Raw genomic sequence first — 19312 nt, 5'->3', positions numbered from 1 at the left:
ATATATAATTTTACCCCTCACTGTCTTTTCTGAGGTCATAAATAGAATGGGAATTTGCCTATCTTTCTCCCAAGGAGCCACTGGTAGATTTAACTCTCTAGAGAAGTACAGCCTTTGGGTTGACTGTACACCTTGCTATAGACAATGCCACCAGAAAGATGTCTATCTGTGTATTATTTACTGTGCAAAGGCACTGTGTGGATCACAACAAATTGTGACTAACATCAATAAGAATGGGAATCCCAGAACACTTAATTGTGGTCATGTGAAACCAATACTTAGATCAAGAAGCTGCTGTCCAAACAGAGCAAGGGAACACTAACTGCACAGTCAAAAAAGGAGTGTATCAAGGATGTATCTTTTCCCCATACCTTTTCAATCTATATGCTGAACAGATTATTCGAGAGGTTGGACTTTACAAAGAAGAATGTGGAATCAATATAGGAGGAAGATTCATCATCAACGACCTGCTTTTTGCAGATTACAACCTTGCTCTGTAACTGAGGAGGACTTGAAGCACTTGCTGCAGAAGATCAAGGACTGCTGTCTGTCTTCAGTATGGATTGCATTCCAACATTAAGAAAACAAAAATGCTTACCACTACCAGTAGGCATAATCATGATAGATGGAAAAAAGATTGAAGTTGTTAATTATTTCATCTTGTTCGGGTCCACAATCGACCACCTTAGCACCAGCAGTCATGAAATTAAAATATGAATTGCGCTGAGAAAGTTACTGTCAAGGATCCTTTCAGAGTGATAAAGAGCAACAATATCAGTCTAAAGACTAAGGTGTGCTGATCCAAGCCATGGTCCAACTAAAATGATATTATTGACAACTTTAATCTTTTCTCCATCTGTTATGATGTGCCTACTGGTCCAGTGATGAGAATTTTTGTTTTCTTTATTGAGATGCAATCCATATTAAAAGCTATAGTCTTTTTAATCTTCTGCAGAAAGTGTATCAAGTCCTTGTCACTACCAGCAAGGAAGGTTGTGTCATCTCTATAGTGTTGACTTGATGATTGATGATTGATGATTCTTCCTCCAATCTTGATGCCACATTCTTCATAGAGTCTAGCTTCTCAAATGATTTTTTTCAGTATACAAATTGGTAGATATGAGAAAAGGATATAACTCTGATGCACACCTTTCTTGATTTTTAAGCCATGCAGTATTCTCTCGCTCTGGCAACAGCGTCTTTGTATAAGTTTGCATGCGCACAATTAAATGTTCTATTCCTATTCTCTATATATTAATCATATTTTTTTATTTTATTTTATTTTTCCTCTCCCCCCTTGTTGTGTGCCATCGAATCAGATCTGACTGGCACAGGAGGAGATTTCCCCCTCCTTCTCCAGCAGAGCATCTATCTGGTGGATTTGAACTGCATGCCTTCTAGATTGCTGTGCAGCTTCTTGCCACTACGCCACCAGAGCCTCCTGGCCATAATTTTTATGATCCATACAGTCATGTTTGTGACTATAAGTACCAGATTCCTCTTGCCCTCAACAAAAATTATTTCATTGCATTTGTTAAATGGTTAAAGCTAAATAAGCCATGAACTCAAAGGCCTTCCTGGTACATCACAGGTGGATAAAATTCTTGCATAAGAACAAAGGTTATAGCCTATTTAAAGTGTATTTAATTAAAGATTCCAGTAATGAAGAAACCTTTGAGCCTGAGGTTTCAAGTTTAATTATCTCCAAGTGTAGGTCTTTGGAATACACTTAATGTGTTTCAACAAGTATGCATGCCCAACAATCCTAGTTATCTAATGCTGCTGTAACAAAAATACCACAAGAGGACCACTTTAATAAACATTTATTTTCTCACAGTTAGGAAGTCTGGAAGTCCAAATTCAGGGAACCAAATCTAGACAAAAGCTGTCTCCTCTGCTGGCTCAGGGTGAGATTCTTTGTCTCTTCTCAGCATTTGTGAGCCCAGCCCCTATCCCTAGGAACCCTCTATGTGTCTTGCTATCAATCTTCCCCTGGGTCTAAGAAGTTCTCAGGACAAAGATCCTGGATCCAAAGGACACATTCCTGGCTCTTCTTATTGGTCATACTGAGGTTCTTCTGATGTTGGTGTGCTTGTTTAATCTCTTTTATAGCTCAAGAGATATATAATATATAATGTCTTTTATAAAGTAATGTTAAATCCTGCCTCGTTAACATTATAGAGGTGAGAGTTTACAACGTGTAGGATAATAACATCAGATCACAAAATCGAGAATAATTGTATAATGCTGAGAATCATGGCCTGACCAAGTTGACACATGTTCAAGGGAACACAATTCAGTCTATACCACCTACATTTCATTGGATCAAAATATCCCATAGATGTGTCCTTGAAATCTGAATGTTCCTTAAAATTTCCCTGAGAGTTTGCTAAAAATTCAAATTCTAGAATACCACTGCTGTAAACACAAAGAATCTTACTTGACTGATCTGATACTATGGCTTTGTAATAGCAACCTAAATGATTCTTTTGAGACTCTGGATGCCCTTAAGGTCTGAGCCAGCAAATACTTTGCTTAGACTTTTCCTGCTTGAAGTTCATGTTCTTGAAAGTATATCCAAAGAAAGAAAAAGGAATACATTGAAAGCCCCAGAATATTAACTTGATAAATGACAAAATTTCCTGTTTATTTTGTGTATGGTGTAAATATTATTAACATGCTGTATGATTAGTTTTAAGGAGCTCTGGTGGCCCATACATAGCAAATTTTGCTGCTAACCAAGCTGTTCAGGTATCTCTGAGGGAGGAAGGTAGGTGTAATATATATCCTGCCTGTAATATATATCCTTGCAAGCTCAATGGGAGGGTGACTGTCATTTGGAGCCAATTCCACAGTATTGAGTTAAAATTCGTTTTAGGATTTCACATTACTTGTTTTGTCCTAGACATCACAGAAGTGACTTGTGAATTAATAGTAAGATTCAGACCCTCAATATTTAAAAAGAAATGAGACCAGAAAAGAAAAAAAGTAGAATTATGAGTGGTTGTAACAATGGCTCGCACATAACAATGATTCTGAAGATGTCCAAGATTGGGCAGTCTTTTGTTCTGTTGTACATGTTGTTGTTGTTAAGTGCCATCGAGTCGTAGATGACTCATAGTGACCCTATGAACGAAAGCCCTCAACCCTGGCATGACTTTCATCCTTTCTCCAGGTTTATAGGGTTTCGGGAGGCAAGCTATTACAGAAGTAGATGCCACTCCTGCTTCCAAGCTTGTTTTAATTGGGGAGCTCCACCAAATACTGTCCACCATGGGTAAACCTTATCACATTTGACACATCAGTGTCCAGCTTCACAGCAAACACAAGTTACCTCTGTACGGCAAGTGGACACACCAGAGCTATATGACCTAGAAGACTTTGAACAAAAACAATGAAAAACAGGCCCGAGGGCCACGAATAGAGTCATCCACCTATAAGTTAGAACTGATTCAACAGCACCTAAGAGCAAAAACAAGACATGCTAGGCTGTCAAAGGGCTGGCAATCCAGTTCCAAAATGCAGTGTTGTTTATAGGTGCTGATGAGGTGACTCCAATTCATAGCCATCATTTATACGACAGATGGAAGGAACCTTTGCCTGATCCTACACCATCCTCACAATCTGCTGTGCTTACATTCATAATTGTAGTCACTAGGTCAAACTTTATCACTGAGGGTCTTCCTTTCATTGACCCTCTATTTTTTCCAGGCATGATGTCCTTTCCAGGCATGGCTGGTCTCTCCTAACAACATGCCCAATGTATGTGAGATCAAGTCTCATCATTCTTGCTTCCAGGAAAAGATCCTGACTATGTTTCTTCCAAGAAGCACTTCAGATTATTCTTCCAAGAAGCTCTTCAGATGTGTTCGTTCTTTAGGGTAGTCCATGATGTCTTCAATACTCTTCACCAACACCACAATTCAAAAGCATCAACTCTCATATCTTCCTTATTCATTGTCCAACTTTAATATGCATATGCCAGTGAAAATACTATGTTTCACAACAGAACATTGTTAGGTATAACAAAGGAAGATAAGTCTCCAAGTTGGAAGGCACTCAAAATACACAGTGGCTGGAAAAACAGACCCAAGCATAACAATGATGGTGACAAAGGCTCAGGAGTGAGCAATCAGTGACACAACATTCCAAAGGATTAGAGCTCCTGTAGCACTTCCTTGCTGTTTTTAAAACACCTTTCTTTTGTGCTTCATCTATCACTAGCGCCTTCCCAGGCCACTGATGTCTTTTGTTAAGCCACACCTATTGCTAACATCTTTCCCCACCACACTCAGAAAGCCTCTTCTCCTTCCAGACTTTTCTTGATTAACTAGTCATAAGGTTAATTTTTTTTTCAACTCCACCCCGTAGAAACATACACCTCCCCATGACTCACTCACTCTTTAATTGCTTCTAATGTATTTGCCCCCATTATATGGGTTGAGTAAGTGCTGCTGCCACTGGTGTGACTACAAATCTGTCTTCTTTACGTTTGTCAAGCATTCATTAGGGTGGAAAGCCATGCGTTGGGAGTCATCCTTAGATTTTTCTCCATTTATGCTTAAAAAAAATTTTTTTTATTGTGATTTTAACAGTTTACAGAATGATTGGATTATCATTCGTTAATTGTTGCTTATTTTCCTGCTTTCTCCTTCATTTCCCCCTCCCTCAGTCCATTGTGCAATACACCTCTTGTTCTAGATTATTCCTCATTTAATGCCAAATCATACATTCCTTTCAGGCAGTTCTTCCCTTATCTGTACCAATGCACTGTCCATTATCAATCTACTCTTTTCCTATTCTACCCCCAATCCACCATGTGGGTCTTATTTTATAACAGCGATATTATGCAGTATTTGTCATTTTGTGACTGAGATACTTCACTCAGCATATTGTCATCCAAGTTCACCCATACTGTGTAGTGCTTTATGAGTTCATTGTTTTTAAATGCTGTGAATTACTCCATTGTGTGAATGTACCACAATTTTTCTATCTATTTGTTTGTTGATAGGCACTTCCATCTTTTTACTATTATGAATAACACAGCAATAATCATAGTTTGAGTTGCTGTCTGTATTTTTTATTAAGAACTCATCATGGAGCACTGCTTAAGTGCGTGGCTGTTAACTGAAAGGTTAGTAGCCTGAACTCACTAGCTGTTCTGTAGGACAACGCGGTGTCAGTCTGTTTCCATAAAGATTATCCTGTCCTATAGAAGAAGTCATGGCACTAGGGACATTATTGCCAATGTCAGATGGATCTTGGCAGAAAGCAGAGAGTATCAGAAGAATGTCTATCTGTGTTTCATTGACTATGCAAAGGCATTTGACTGTGTGCATCACAATAAATTGTGGCTAACCTTGAAGAAAATGGGAATCTCAGAACACTTGATCATGCTTGGACCAAGAAGCAGTCCTCAGAACAGAGCAAGGAAACACTGCATGGTTAAAAATCAGGAAAGAACTATGTCAGGGATGAATCCTGTCCCCGTACCTTTTCAATCTGTATGCAGAACAGATCATTCTGGAAGCAGGGCTTTATGAGGAGGAGTGTGGTATCAGGATTGGAGGAAGACTCATTAACAACCTGCGATCTGCAGATGACACAACCTTGCTTACTGAATCTAAGGAGGATCTGAAGCAATTGCTGCAAAAAGTCAAGGACTGTAGTCTTCAATATGGATTGAAGCTCAACATCAAGAAGTCAAAGATTCTCCACCACAACAAGATAAAGGTAAATAATGCAATAGAAAAATGGGCACAGAATATGAACAGACACTTCACCGAAAAAGACATTCAGATGACTAACAAGCACATGAAGAAATGTTCAAAATGGCTAGCTTTAAGAGAGATTCAAATTAAAACAACTATGAGATATTATCTCACCCCAGCAGAATAGCAAAATTTAACAGAACAGCAAGCAACAAATGCTGGTGAGGTTGTGGAGAAACTGGAACCCTTATTCACTGTTGGTGGGAATGTAAAATGGTGCAACCCCTGTGGAAGGCGGTATGGCGCTTTCTCAAAAAGTTGCAAATAGAGATACCTTTGACCCAGCAATTCCACTACTGGGAATATATCCCAAAGAGACCATAACTGCCACCCAAGCAGATATATGCACACTCATGTTTATTGCAGCTTTGTTCACAATAGCAAGAAATTGGAAACAACGTAAGTGCCCATGAACAACCGAATGGATAGAGAAGCTGAGGTATATTCACACAATGGAATGCTATGCTGCATTGAAAACAAGGAACTCATGCAATATTATTCAAAATGGGTGACTCTGGAGGACATTATGCTGAGTGAAGTATCTCAGCCACAAAAGGACAAATACTGCATGGTGCCAGTGTTGTGAAACAGGACTGACTTTGGGGTTGGGGTGGGGGAGACTGAGAAAGATGGGTTCAATAATGTATACTGCATTGAAACAGATGAGGAAGAAAACTATTAAAAAGGGATATGTGATTAGGTATTTTTGTTATGATGGGAGTCCAGAATGAAGGCTGTATAGTGGAGTGGACTTAATGGGGAGGGACTGTAAAACAATGAAAGAATTTTTCTTTTACTTTTCGAAGAGAGGAATGTACTGGGGAGGAGGTCTGGGAGGGAGAAAAGTGCAACAACTAATGAATGGAAATCCAAAGTATCTGTAAATTTTTACTGAAATTAAGAATAAATTTAAATAAAACAAATAAGAAGTCAAAGATTCTCACCACTGAGCCAATTGACAGCATCATATTAGATGGAAAAGAGATTGAGTTTGTTAACAAATACAGCTTGCTAGGATCCACAATCAACACTCTTTTTGATGATGATGATGATGATGATGATGATGAGTGTGTACCGTCAAATTGGATCTGACTGGTACAGGAGGAGATTGTCCCTCCTTCTCCAGCAAAGCATCTGGTGGATTCAAACCATGCGCCTCTGGGATTACAGTACAGCTTCTTGCCACTAGGCCACCAGAGCTCACCAATCAACACTCTTAAGACCAGCAGTCAGGAAACTAAAAGATGAATTGCATTGGAAAAATCTGCTGTCATGAACCTCACCAGAGTGCTGAAGAGCAACGATGTCATTCTAGATACACAGGTGCACTTAATCCAGGCCATGGTCTTCTCAATTACGTGTTATACTTCAGAGAGTTGGACAAGGACTAAGAATGACAGAAGAAGAATAGAGACCTTTGAGTTGTGGTGCTGGAGAAGAGTCTTGAACATACCTTGAACTGCCAAGAAAACAAATAGGTCTGTCGTGGAGAGGGTGAAACCAAGTTTTTCCTTGAAGGCTAGGATTTTGAAGATTTGCCTCACTTACTTTGGGTATGTGGCCAGGAGAGATTGGTCCTTGGAGAAGGACATCATGCTCGGAAGGGTGGACAGACAGCGCAGGAGAGGGAGACCTTGGATGAAATGGATTGATACAGCAACTAGGGTAATGAGGGTATAGGTGTGCCAGAGTCAGTGAGCCTGGCTCAGAATAGGGCAAGTGTCAGAGCTGTTGTACATAGGGTCGCTATGAGGTGCACATAACGACATCAACAAAAGCATTCAATCTGTATGGTGATCAAATCAAGAAGTTGGATTATATGAAGGGAAATGTAGGATTAAGATTAGAGGAAGACTCATCAACAACCGATTCTGATTCATGGCAACTCCATGCATGTTAAGCATAGAAAACTGCACATCAAGTATTTCAGTCACTTTGATTTTTCAGAAGTGCATCCTCACGGCTTCCTTTTCAGGCTCCTCTGGGTAGATTTGAACTACTGAATTTCTGGTTAGCAGTTAAGTGCTTAAATATTTGTGTCATCCTATTTCTGAATAGAAAGTAATCTCCCCATTTTTGTCATGGGAAAGAATGTGTGATTATTGATTTTGAGTCCACAAGTCAGTTAAGTTGTTCTGTCTAGTGTGGTTGTCTCCACTCGGCCTGCCCCGGCCTGTGTGATCTCAAATGGCCTCTTGCATATTTGAGGGTTGGTGAGACATAGATTGGTCTTGGCTGAGGTGGCCAGGCCCACTTCCATGTGGTCTCTCATGCTAGAGACCAGGCTGTGCTAGGCTTGTTTATAAGGCTTGCAAGGCTAAAAGGGAATGAGCAGAAAGACATGTTCAAAGTCTACTGAGGCCTGGACTGAAAATTTGCACAATGGCACTTCAGTCACATGCCAAGTTACAAATCCAGTCCAGATTTCAGAGGTGGGAAAATAGATAACACTTCTTGAGGAGAGGAGCTGCCCAATTATATCACAAAGGGTACAATAGAGAGAGGAGTGAAAAATGAGAGCACAGCACTTTTTATAACTTTTTTTTGTTCTTTTTTATTGTTATTAATTAAAAATTTTTTTTTAATTTTTTTTATTTTTGTGTGAGTGTACCGTCAAATCAGATCTGACTGGTACAGGAGGAGATTATCCCTCCTTCCCCAGCAGAGCATCTGGTGGATTTGAACCATGCACCTCTGGGATTGTAGTTGCAGTTCCTTGCCACTAGGCCACCAGAGCTCCCCTGTTATTAATTTTAATGAAAATTTACAGAGACTTTGGATTTCCATTCATTCATTGTTTCACTTTTCTCCCTGCCCAACCCTCCCCCCAGTTTGCTCTTCTTTTTGAAAAGCAAAAGAAAAATTCTTTCATTATTATACAATCTCTCCCTAGCATAGCACTTTTCATAACCATGATCCTTGAACTGATCTATACTGTGTTTTATTCATGAACTTGATCTACACAGATCATGCATTGACAGTTCTAAACTTTGTTTGCTTTTCCAGAAGGAAAAGGTGGGATCGATCTGCTGGGATTTAGAACAAATTAATACATGCAGAGGGTGTGCAAATGGATACATGATAAATAGACTTGCTAGGCCAGTAATAATAAAGCAGTCTAGATTGTTCTCAGAAATTTATTTACATGCATCAGAAGAGAGCATTCATTTGTGATTAGGGTGAGTGTGTGTTTCTGTTAAAGTCTTGAAACATGGCTTATTAACTAAAAAAGGCCCCTTTCATGTCTTAAAGAAATTCAACAAGACACTTTACTATGAAATGTTACTGCCGGACTGGCTTTCATGAAACATTAATTTGTAACACTTTCTCCTGAACTAGTATCTATAGTCTGCCTTCCAAATCTACTAATAATATATAAAAGCAAGAGTACAGTTTTACATAATCAAATATTGATTTATCTTAAAGTTGAATGCATTTGATTATGACTTTTCTTTGTTATCTTGAACTCTAATCTACAGAACCAATATCCTTGACTTTAATTTTGCACGTCAGAACTCTGGATGATATATTTTTTTTCATCACCCAGTTTTGCAGTCTTGTTCAAGAATGAAATACTATTCCTAACATATTTATTCTTAGCATATGTTGGTATTACTCTCATATATCAAAGAACTCCTGCCCTCTAGTGTCCATAGAGGTTGTTACAACCAGAATCAAATTAGCAAATTTGCAGTTAGGTGCTGTGGAGTTGAGTATGACTCCTAGAGACCCTGTGAACAACAGATCTGAATCTGTCCTACTCTGCACCATCCTGACACACTTGAGCCCATTGCTGAGGGTCTTCATCTCTTTAACTGACTTTCCATCTTTCCAAGCATGATGCTTCTTTCCAAGTAATAGCCTCTCCTCTCAGCATGCCCAAAGTATGAGGCAAAGCTTTGCCATTCTTGTCTCCAAGGAGCATTCTGGCTGTACCCTCTCTAAGACTGGCAAAAATACAGCACCACTACATTCTAAGGAGACTTTTTTTTTTCTTATCAGAGAGCTTGCTCAAGACAACCAAGTAAAGTTGTACAGTTGGAGCAGGACAAAAAGACTGGGCTTAATCGTCAAAGTCCACCCTGTACTCTTCCCAGCCATGGACCTTATGTCTGGGCTGTGTGTGCCATCAGCAATTTAGTCAAGTGTGTCATTCATCCACCAATCGTTTTACACACCTATTTTGTATACAATTTTCTAATTAATATAAATCCTGTATAGGTTAATGTTAACTCTATGGAAGTTTAAGAGTCAGTTGGACACGGTTTTTATCATTTAAGCTTCCTATTCAGAAATTAAATTACATAGAGCTGAATGACATCATATGCCTTAACATTATCAGAGGAAAGAAATGAGGTATAGTGAGAATTGCCAAGAGACTCAATTGTGCAGATCTTTTGGCTTCCAAAAGTTCATACTCTGAAGTCTTATCTGCAGCTCTCAGTTGTCCCTTTATTTGACTTACATTATCTGTCCCATTCTAGGCTCAGAGTGGCTAGCTATTTGCTAAGTGAAAGAATGAAAGATAATTTAACCCTATTTTCTAATGATCTCTTCCCCAAACTGCCACAATTTCCACTCTTCTACTTTGATAATATTATTATTCCAAGCTGTAATGCTCACATCTCTCTTTTCTTGATCAACTCGTAGGGAACACTGGTGGCACAGTCTGTAGTGAGATGCTCTTCTAACCCAAAGACTAAATCCTTCCAGTGGTTCAAATTCACCTGCAGGAGAAAAATGGACCTTCTCCTCCTGAATGATGTGCAGCCTTGGAAGCCAAATAGGAGGCAGCTCTGAATTGATTCTGACTCAATGGCAGGGAGTAAGTGAGTGAGGTCAATTCTGACATTGGATCAGCTTCCATGTTTAGTTACAGGTTCACTTCTTCCATGAAACTTTTCTTTTGCAGCCTTTATTAAGCTAGAGAAAGGATCACCATTAATGAAGGTTGAACATAGGTATTCAGACTTAATGGAAAGAGTATTAGATTTGATTCTGGGACCTTCATTCTAGATTCAGATCTGTCAGGAGAAGTCTCTATGATCTTGAATAGATCCTAAGACTTATTTATACTTTCTTTTTTCTTCTCAATAATGAATGGCCTAAGTTGCTCAGAATATGGTATATCTAATGCTGGTGAAATTTGATATATGTACAATTATTTTTGCTGGAAAAGCACTTGTTTTCATGTATTTTTAAAGAAAATAAAAACATACATTCTTAGTTTTCAAGGTATTTATTATATATGACAAGTTTTAAGTTTTAAAAGGAATTCAGTTTCAGACAAAATATTAAGGAAACCATAATACTAATAATGCTTAAATACAGCAGAAATTATAAAGTGTTGGGCAGATGGTAGAGATTTGGGGAGTACTAGAGGCCTATTCATTCAGATCTCTTTAGATGCTCTTATTGGACCAGTTCTCTGAAATAATTTAGTTCTAGCATTCCCTTATTGTTGTTATATATCTTAATTCTATAATATATATAATTAATATATACTTTTATATACTATATATATATAAAATTATATAACATATATGCTAGGTGTTAGTATCTGTATCTTGTGTCTTGGCTTTGTCTCATACTCTTCTATGTCATCACAGTATTAGCCACAAAGTAGATATTCAAAATGGGTTGTGACTTTGTTGATTTTCTTATGTTGCCTCCAGCATTCTCCCTCTCTCACACATGTATACACAGCATCAACCCAGAGTGGCATGGTGCAAGGTTAAATACCAGAATCCATGTTTATAAATGAAAATCTTTTTCTGTTTATAAAAAGAACATGGACTCATTGGATAAAATTTGGAAAATATAAAAAAATCTAACCAAACATGAGCCTTGTTAATATCTCTCCATAGTAAAATGTTCTGCAGGATTTTAGCAGTTGAAGATTTATCTTTTTGGAAACTTGGAAGCACTTTGGTTCAGGGTACTATCGTCCTCACTCAGAAGTTTTCTATGGAGAATCCCCTGGTGGAGGTCTACTGGCACCTCCATAAGCAGCTGTAGAGAGCAGAGTCAAAGCTGGCAAGAGATTCTGCAGATCTAGGATGATAATTGATGTTTTACAAACTGTTGTGTATGTCGTGCTCTATGCTTTTAAGAATGGTTTGACATTGTGTGTGAATACATATTTATCTTTTCTGTAGGGTTTCTGGAGTCTCTGGATGACTTTTACATCCTTAGCAGTGGTTTGATATTGCTGCAGACCACAAACAGTGTGTTTAATGAAACTCTACTAAAGCAAGTGGTACCTCAGTCTCTCCTGGCCTGGCAGAGAGTTCGTATAGCCAATATGATGGCAAAGGATGGGAGGACGTGGGCAGAGATCTTTTCAAAATACAACTCTGGTAAGTGCTCTTCCAGAATAATTCTTAGGCATCTGTGTAAATTCAGGTTGGCAGTCAACAAGTCTAAAACCCATACCCTGCCTTCTTGATATTTCAGGCACCTACAATAATCAATACATGGTCCTGGACCTGAATAAGGTAGAGCTGAATAAGACCCTTAACAATGGTACTTTGTATATTGTGGAGCAAATTCCTACATATGTCGAATATTCTGAACAAACTCAAGTTCTACGTAAAGGTACTTTCTTCATGCTAGAAATCTGGAATTGTGATGAATGTGTATGTATGTTTATGTATGGTGGGAAGGTATAGTGAGAAATGAAGAAGGAAGCATCACTGCTAGTTACACTAGAAAAGAATTAATAGGCTCAGAGTAATGTGTAAAACCTTTACCTCTTAATAGCATACTTACTATGCTACAGTGTGCACATTCAGAAACAAGTTGGGCACTCCGATCTTATGGCTTCTCAAGGCTCTAATAGTAGTTTCTCTAAAAGTTTCTTCTAAAGCTTTTAGTTCAACATCAGCCCAGAAATTGTAAGCATGCAAAATATAAAATCTCTGCCCTTGAGGAACTCAAAGTCTAGTAGGGAACTAAGATACTGTAGTCATTGAAACTTGGAATTCTGTCAAGAACTAGGTAGTCTGATGTACCAAGCCCAGTGTGAAGAGGGCACCATTGCCCCTAAGAGAGATCAAGGTAGGGACTCCTGGAAGCCAAGAACACAGATTTCTGAAGCTCAAGTTCTGGAGTCACATTGCCTGAGTGTGAATCTTTGCTTCCCCAAATCCCAAGAAAACCAACCTCTTCAAACCTTATTTTCTTCATCGGCAAATATCTGTCACTCACTGCCACTGAGTTGGAACCAATTCATAGCTGATCCTTCAGCACATTTTTAGCATGGGAGGAGCTGCCCATCTTAATCTATGGAGCTGCTGATGGAGTTGAAACCACTCGCATTTGGGTTGGCAGGGTTGTAACTGCTGCCCACTAGGCCACCAGTGCTGGCCCTTAAAAATATGACATTAAGGGAAATAAATCACAAAATGAGAAATATTAGATGAAATATGTAAAACAGGTAAATGAATAGAGAACAAAAGCTTATTAGTAGTCAGAGGAGCCCTTGTTGGGCCAGTGGTTAAATGCTCAGTTGCTAACCAAAAGGTTGGTGGTTTGAACCCATCCAGAAACTCTATGGGAAAAAGACGTGGCAATCAATGGACTCCTGGATGACCCTCCCTTTAATTTCCAAGATAGAAAAACCAAACGGGAAGAAAATGCATACATTTCCCAGACCACTGATGGATTCAAACCACCAGAGAGGTGTGGCTTTTGAGTTAGCTGCTCACTTCTGTCAGTGATATGGCTGTGAGTCAAAAAGCTGTGCAGTGACACATAACAAGAGCAGTGGGAGGCTTGCTGGGGGAAATGAGAAAGGGGAACAGTTGCTAAGGGGTACAGAGTTTACATTAATTGTGACTGGAAAATGTGGAAGTGAGTAATAATGGTGGAGATGCTTGCACAACATAGTGAGCAGCATCAGTGTAAAAACTGATTTACATCAATGTTAATGTTTGTAATGATTTTAATTTTATACTGGTTTCCATACAAAATTCATATACATTGTGTCTCACACATGCCCCCACCCACACCATGTTTTCACATGATCATGCCCATTGCCCATTCAAGTGTAAAAGTTGTTCAGCTGGTGTGTGTATATTTACCAAAATAACAATTTTGGCTGAAATTATTTAAACATTGTACAGATTCACATGACTTAACAATTCTGAAATTCCAAAACTAAAACTAAAAGTTATTTGTCTTAGTTTTATTTGGTAGCAAATCTGACCTGATTTGGACTCTGACGGCAGCAAAACTCATGTTAATTGTTGGTCCTTATTTGTTGCACAAGCGGGTTGGTTTTTGTTTTTTTTTTTTTTTAATTTAGGTTGTTTATTTTTCATTTCAATGAACATCTACAGAGATTTTGGGATTCCATTCATTCATTGTTGCACCCTTCTCCCCGCACAAACCCCTCCCCCCTCCCCCCCCGTTGGGTTTTTTTTCTTTATTTTTTATTAATTTTAATGAAAGTTTACAGAGACTTTTAATTTCCATTCATTCATTGTTGCACTTTTCTCCCTGCCCACCCCTCTCCCGCAATTAGCTCTTCTCTTTGAAAAGTAACATTTTTTCATTGTTATACAATACCTCCCCCCAATTTCACTTTGGACTCCTGTCATGACAATAATACCTAATAATATATCCCCTTTAAACAGTTCTCTCCCTCATCAGTTTCAATGCAGTATACATAATTTATCAATTTATCCCCTCTTTCTCAGTCTCGCCCTAACCTCTATGTCAGTCATGTTTTATAACAGTGGCATTGTGCAGTATTTGTCCTTTTGTGACTGAGATATTTCACTCAGCATAACGTTCTCCAGGGTGACCTATTTTGAATAATAATTCATGAGTTCCTTATTTTTCAATGCATCATAGTATTCCATTGTGTGAATATACCACACAGCTTCTCTATCCATTCGTTTGTTCATGGTCAAGTGGGTCTTTATGAGCACTTAGAATTAAAAGCCTTCTGGGCATTTAAAAACTATTTTAGAAAAGTTTTAGAAAAAGGTGACAATACCCTTCAAAGGAATAAAATGAACACACACACACACACACACACACACACACACACACCTCAACCTAAAACCAGAATCTCAAACAAAAATTAACTCAAAACAGATTAGAAGATTAAATGTGTAAAACATGAAGCTATACAACTATTAAAGAAAAAATGTAGAAAAACTTTAGGAGCTAGTGATTTAAGACTTATTAGGATGGACACAAAAATAACAAGGAGAGAAAACATTAATAAATTAAAATTCATTAAAAGGTTTTAAAATAATTGAAAAGAATCTATTAAAAAGATGAAAAACTAAAAAAAAAAACCTATTTATTTTTTAAAATCTCCTATCTCTTCCTTCATGTTGTGGATTCCCAATGACAGTCTACAAATTTTCTTTCAAGGTCAAAAGAGGTTTTTTGGTTGTTTTGTTTTGTTTTAAGAAAAAGAGAAGTGAGAAAGAATTATAAATAGTTTTGATGGTCAAATTCACACAATTAAAAAGCTAGTGAGTAACTCTGACTAAGACCTAGGGAATAGCCTGTGCTGGGGACTCGGGTTTTTTACACCCTGTGCTGTGTCCTACCATCCTGGGTTGGCACTTGGTTTCTCACTTGATAGGACAATGTTATGAAACCATCTCTTGGCAAATTCACTGTGATGCATTCCCCACATTACTCTGCCTTATTTACTCTCTAAAGAGTAAGGTTATTTCCTCACGTAGAGTTTGCTTCAGCTTCTGAATGAAAAACTAAAGAATGCTGATGTTCCTTCCCTGGTAGACTTTTTGTAGGTAAGAAGTTATTGACGTAAGAATTTAGCAGGCAATTAAAATTAAATATAGTTCCTACTCCACAAAGAGAGTTTGTGCTCATTTATAAAACGACAGGGATGCCAATACTTAAAACACTGGTTTGGCTGCCAGTGTTCACATTCAAAGTTTTAGTTTCCCTGTATCCGTGCCAATCTTAAAAAGAATCGTTAATAACTTATTTCTTTGGTTCCCTCCCTCCTGTTTTCTCTGCCTTTGTCATCTCCACCTTCCATTCCCTTCTTTTCAAATCAGGATACTGGCCTTCCTACAACATTCCTTTCCATGAAAATATCTACAACTGGAGTGGCTATCCGCTGCTGGTAGAGAAGCTGGGTTTAGAGTTCTCTTATGAAATGGCTTCACGAGCTAAAATCTTCCGCCGAGATCAAGGGAAAGTGACTGATTTGGAGTCTATGAAATATATCATGCGATACAACAGTACGTAGCACATTTCTCAAGACTCATTCTTCAAAACTTCTTTTCTTCCCCATGGATAAAGAATCCATGTAAGTTTATCATCTCTGTACTAAAAGGAATTTTAAGAAGTTATTGACTTAAGAACTTAGCATTGAATTAAAATGAAACATATTTTGTAGCTACAACTAGAATTTGTCCTTATTTATAAAATGAGAGGGTAAGATGATTATATATATATATATATATATATATATATATATATATATATACACACACACACATATATATATATTTTTAAAGTCATAAAAACCAACAAACCCAACACATGGAGAACCAGAAGTTATGCATGCAGGTTATTTAGCTCTCCCTACAAAATACCTATTTCAATATCAAAAGCAAATTATTTATAATTAACTTTAGTTTTGATTTAAAACCCCCCACCCCAAACAGCACCTCACTGCTCCAGTTCCTAATATCCCTCCACCATGTTTGCAAGCCTGTGACTCTTGACAGGAGACTGCCCATCTTTCTCCCAAGGAGAATCCATCTCCGATGGATTCGAAACACCAAGCTCATGGTTAGCTGTCTGATACATTACGTACCACACCACAAGAGTTTGGATGAGGCTATCAAAGTCAAATTTATATTTCTTTTGTTGGCAGGATTGTCTCGCATGCTGATTCATGCATAGTTTTTCCTCTATTACTGTTTTTCCACTCACCCTTCACCAAGTATGCTTCCTTAGGGAGACGGGGATTAGGGCAAGGGGTTAGAAGTTATTTTCTTGCTTACAAGGCTGAGTAACATCTTTTGGTTATTATCAAGTGTAGTGTGTGCAGTGCAAGCAAAGGAAAGCCCATATCTGGGAGCAGGTTGAGATCAAGTGGTCTATCAGTAGTATACTTTGAATATAGGCTTTAGCAGACCCAAAAAGCTTACTGTGCACAGGCCCATCTTGTAACAGCCAAGACTCTCACTCTTTTTGCCATTATTTTTTCCTAGATTATGAGAAGGATCCTTATAGTAATGGTGATCCCTGTAATACTATCTGCTGCCGTCAGGACCTTAACTCATTTAACCCAGTCCCTGGAGGTTGCTATGACACAAAGGTAATGTGCAATTGACTTTTTTATTTCATTCCACCAGCACGTAAGACATATTAAAGGTAAAGGTGCTGAGATTTTTGTGGTCTAAAACACAGCACTTGTCTTTAACCATAAACTTAATTCAGGAATCAATTTTTCAGTGATTCTGATCCAAATCCCTAAAGACTTGCCTCACTCCAAGTCTTCACTCTGCTATTTAATAATGTTTAATCTTCTCATCTATAAAATGAAAATAACAGTATTTACTTCATTTGTGAAGAATGAAGAGAGAGTACTTATTCAATGTTTAGAACAGTACCGGGTGGGTTATAGTAGATAAGTAATTATGATGGTAATATTGTCTCAAGTTACACCAAACAGGTCCTGTCTGGTATAACCAAACAACACACTATTCAGAGCAATGTGATTCCATACCAAATATTAATTTAGTGGAAGGAAAAATTGATGTATATACTAAAAAGCTTACCTGTTTTTTGAGTTGAGTGCACCAGTGTCTCTTAACAGAGTTAATAAATGGGTAGTGATATGCTGAAACTAGTTCAAAGACCAACTGTAAAAGCCAATTAATTTCACTAACTTGAAGTTGACCATGGTAGGAGAATCTACACTACAGAAATCAGGAGCTGTTACAACGTTGTTAAACACCGACCTTCAGTGGATTTGGATTTGGGGTAAGGTAGCCTTTTGGTTGGTGGGGGCAAAAATTATTCTACTCACAACCTTTTGCATTTTGGGGTTGAGTTTACATACTTTTATTTTTGTTGTGAGACTGATTTTTTTTAAAAAAAGAAAAACATTGGTTGTTACTTTGAATAACCATTTTATTTTTAGCTCTGAAAACTACTGATGAACATGCAGCCCAGCCCCCTACAAATTACTTTCCATTAGCCTAAAATGTCAGAGTAATCTGAACTTCAACTTTTAGATATGTAGTAGCAAAGCTTTGGCCTTAATGACTCTCAATGTTGTCACATTTAAATATATATATATTGCCTTGTAGAAAATGGGAATCTGAGAACACTTGATTGTGCTTATGTGAAACCTATACTTGGATCAGGAGCGGTCCTCAGAACAGAGCAAGGAAATACTATACGGTTCAAAATCAGGAAAGGAGCATGTCAGGGATGCATTCTGTCTCCATATCTTTTCAATCTATATGCAGAACAGATCATTTGGGAAGCTGGCCTTTTTGAGGAATGTGGCATCAGGATTAGGTCCTTGCTGAAGAAGGTCAAGGACTGTGGTCTTTAATATGGATTGAAGCTCAACATCAAGAAAACAGATTCTCACCACTTGGCCAATTGGCAGCACCATGATAGACAGAGAGTGAGGCTGTTAACAATTTGAGCTTGGCTGGCTCCACAATCAACACTCTTGGCACCAGCAGTCAGGAAATCAAAAGACAAATTGCACTGGGAAAATCTGCTGTCAGGGACCTCTTCAGAGTACTGAGGAGAAACGATGTCAGTCTAGAGATTAAAGCGCCCAATCAAGGCCATTGTCTTCAAAATTTCTTGCTATGCATCAGAGAGCTGAGCAATTACTAAGGATAACAGATTTGTGGTGCTGAGGGAGTCTAGAATATACCATGGACCTCTAAGAAAACAAATAGATCTGCCTTGGAAAGGTTGAAACTAAGTTTCTCCTTTGAGGCTAGGATTTTTAAGCTCTGTCTCATATACTTTGGGCACATGACCAGGAAGGACCAGACCCTGGAGGACATCATGCATGGAAGGGTAGAGGGACAGAGCAGGAGAGGAAGACCCTAGATGTAGTAACTGGGGCAATGGGATATCAGTGAGATGGGCTCCAGACCAGGCTACTGTACAAAGGGTCACTATGAGTAGCAGGAGACTCGAAGGCATATAACAACAACACAACATATTTGGATGTAGAGACTCTGGCACATATTGAAGCCCCAGGGAATGTTTTGTGTTCTGCATATGCTTTTAATGTTATTTGCAAACATTCAATGAAACCTTCTTTCCATGCTAGCATAAAGCAAACTATCTCTACTGCTGGGAGAAACCAAGTCGAAAAATCAATGCAGCCTGCATTTCCTAGGGAAGTCTATGTTCAAGGCAAGGATCTACTATCTTTTTACTTAAAAAGGTTCTATTGCTATGCTGCATTGAAAAACAAGGAACTCATGCAATATTATTCAAAATGGGTGAACCTGGAGGACATTATGCTGAGTGAGGTATCTCAGTCACAAAGG

General features: G+C 38.3%; 1 protein-coding gene across 1 annotated transcript in view; it reads left to right on the top strand.

Moving 5' to 3' along the window:
- Nucleotides 1–19312, top strand: part of PLBD1 (phospholipase B domain containing 1) — a 67670-nt gene that overhangs the window by 45427 nt on the left and 2931 nt on the right. The window contains exons 6-9 of the mRNA XM_006888476.1: nucleotides 11930–12130; nucleotides 12228–12368; nucleotides 15824–16009; nucleotides 16991–17097. Coding sequence (XP_006888538.1) covers nucleotides 11930–12130; nucleotides 12228–12368; nucleotides 15824–16009; nucleotides 16991–17097 — 635 coding nt within the window. The remainder of the gene's footprint in view (nucleotides 1–11929; nucleotides 12131–12227; nucleotides 12369–15823; nucleotides 16010–16990; nucleotides 17098–19312) is intronic.

The sequence above is a fragment of the Elephantulus edwardii genome, unplaced genomic scaffold (genome assembly GCF_000299155.1).
Source record: "Elephantulus edwardii isolate Elephantulus edwardi_28Jun2011 unplaced genomic scaffold, EleEdw1.0 scaffold00067, whole genome shotgun sequence".
Taxonomy (NCBI): domain Eukaryota; kingdom Metazoa; phylum Chordata; class Mammalia; order Macroscelidea; family Macroscelididae; genus Elephantulus; species Elephantulus edwardii.
Note: the sequence above shows the minus strand (reverse complement) of the source record. Positions and strands in the feature narration are given on the sequence as shown.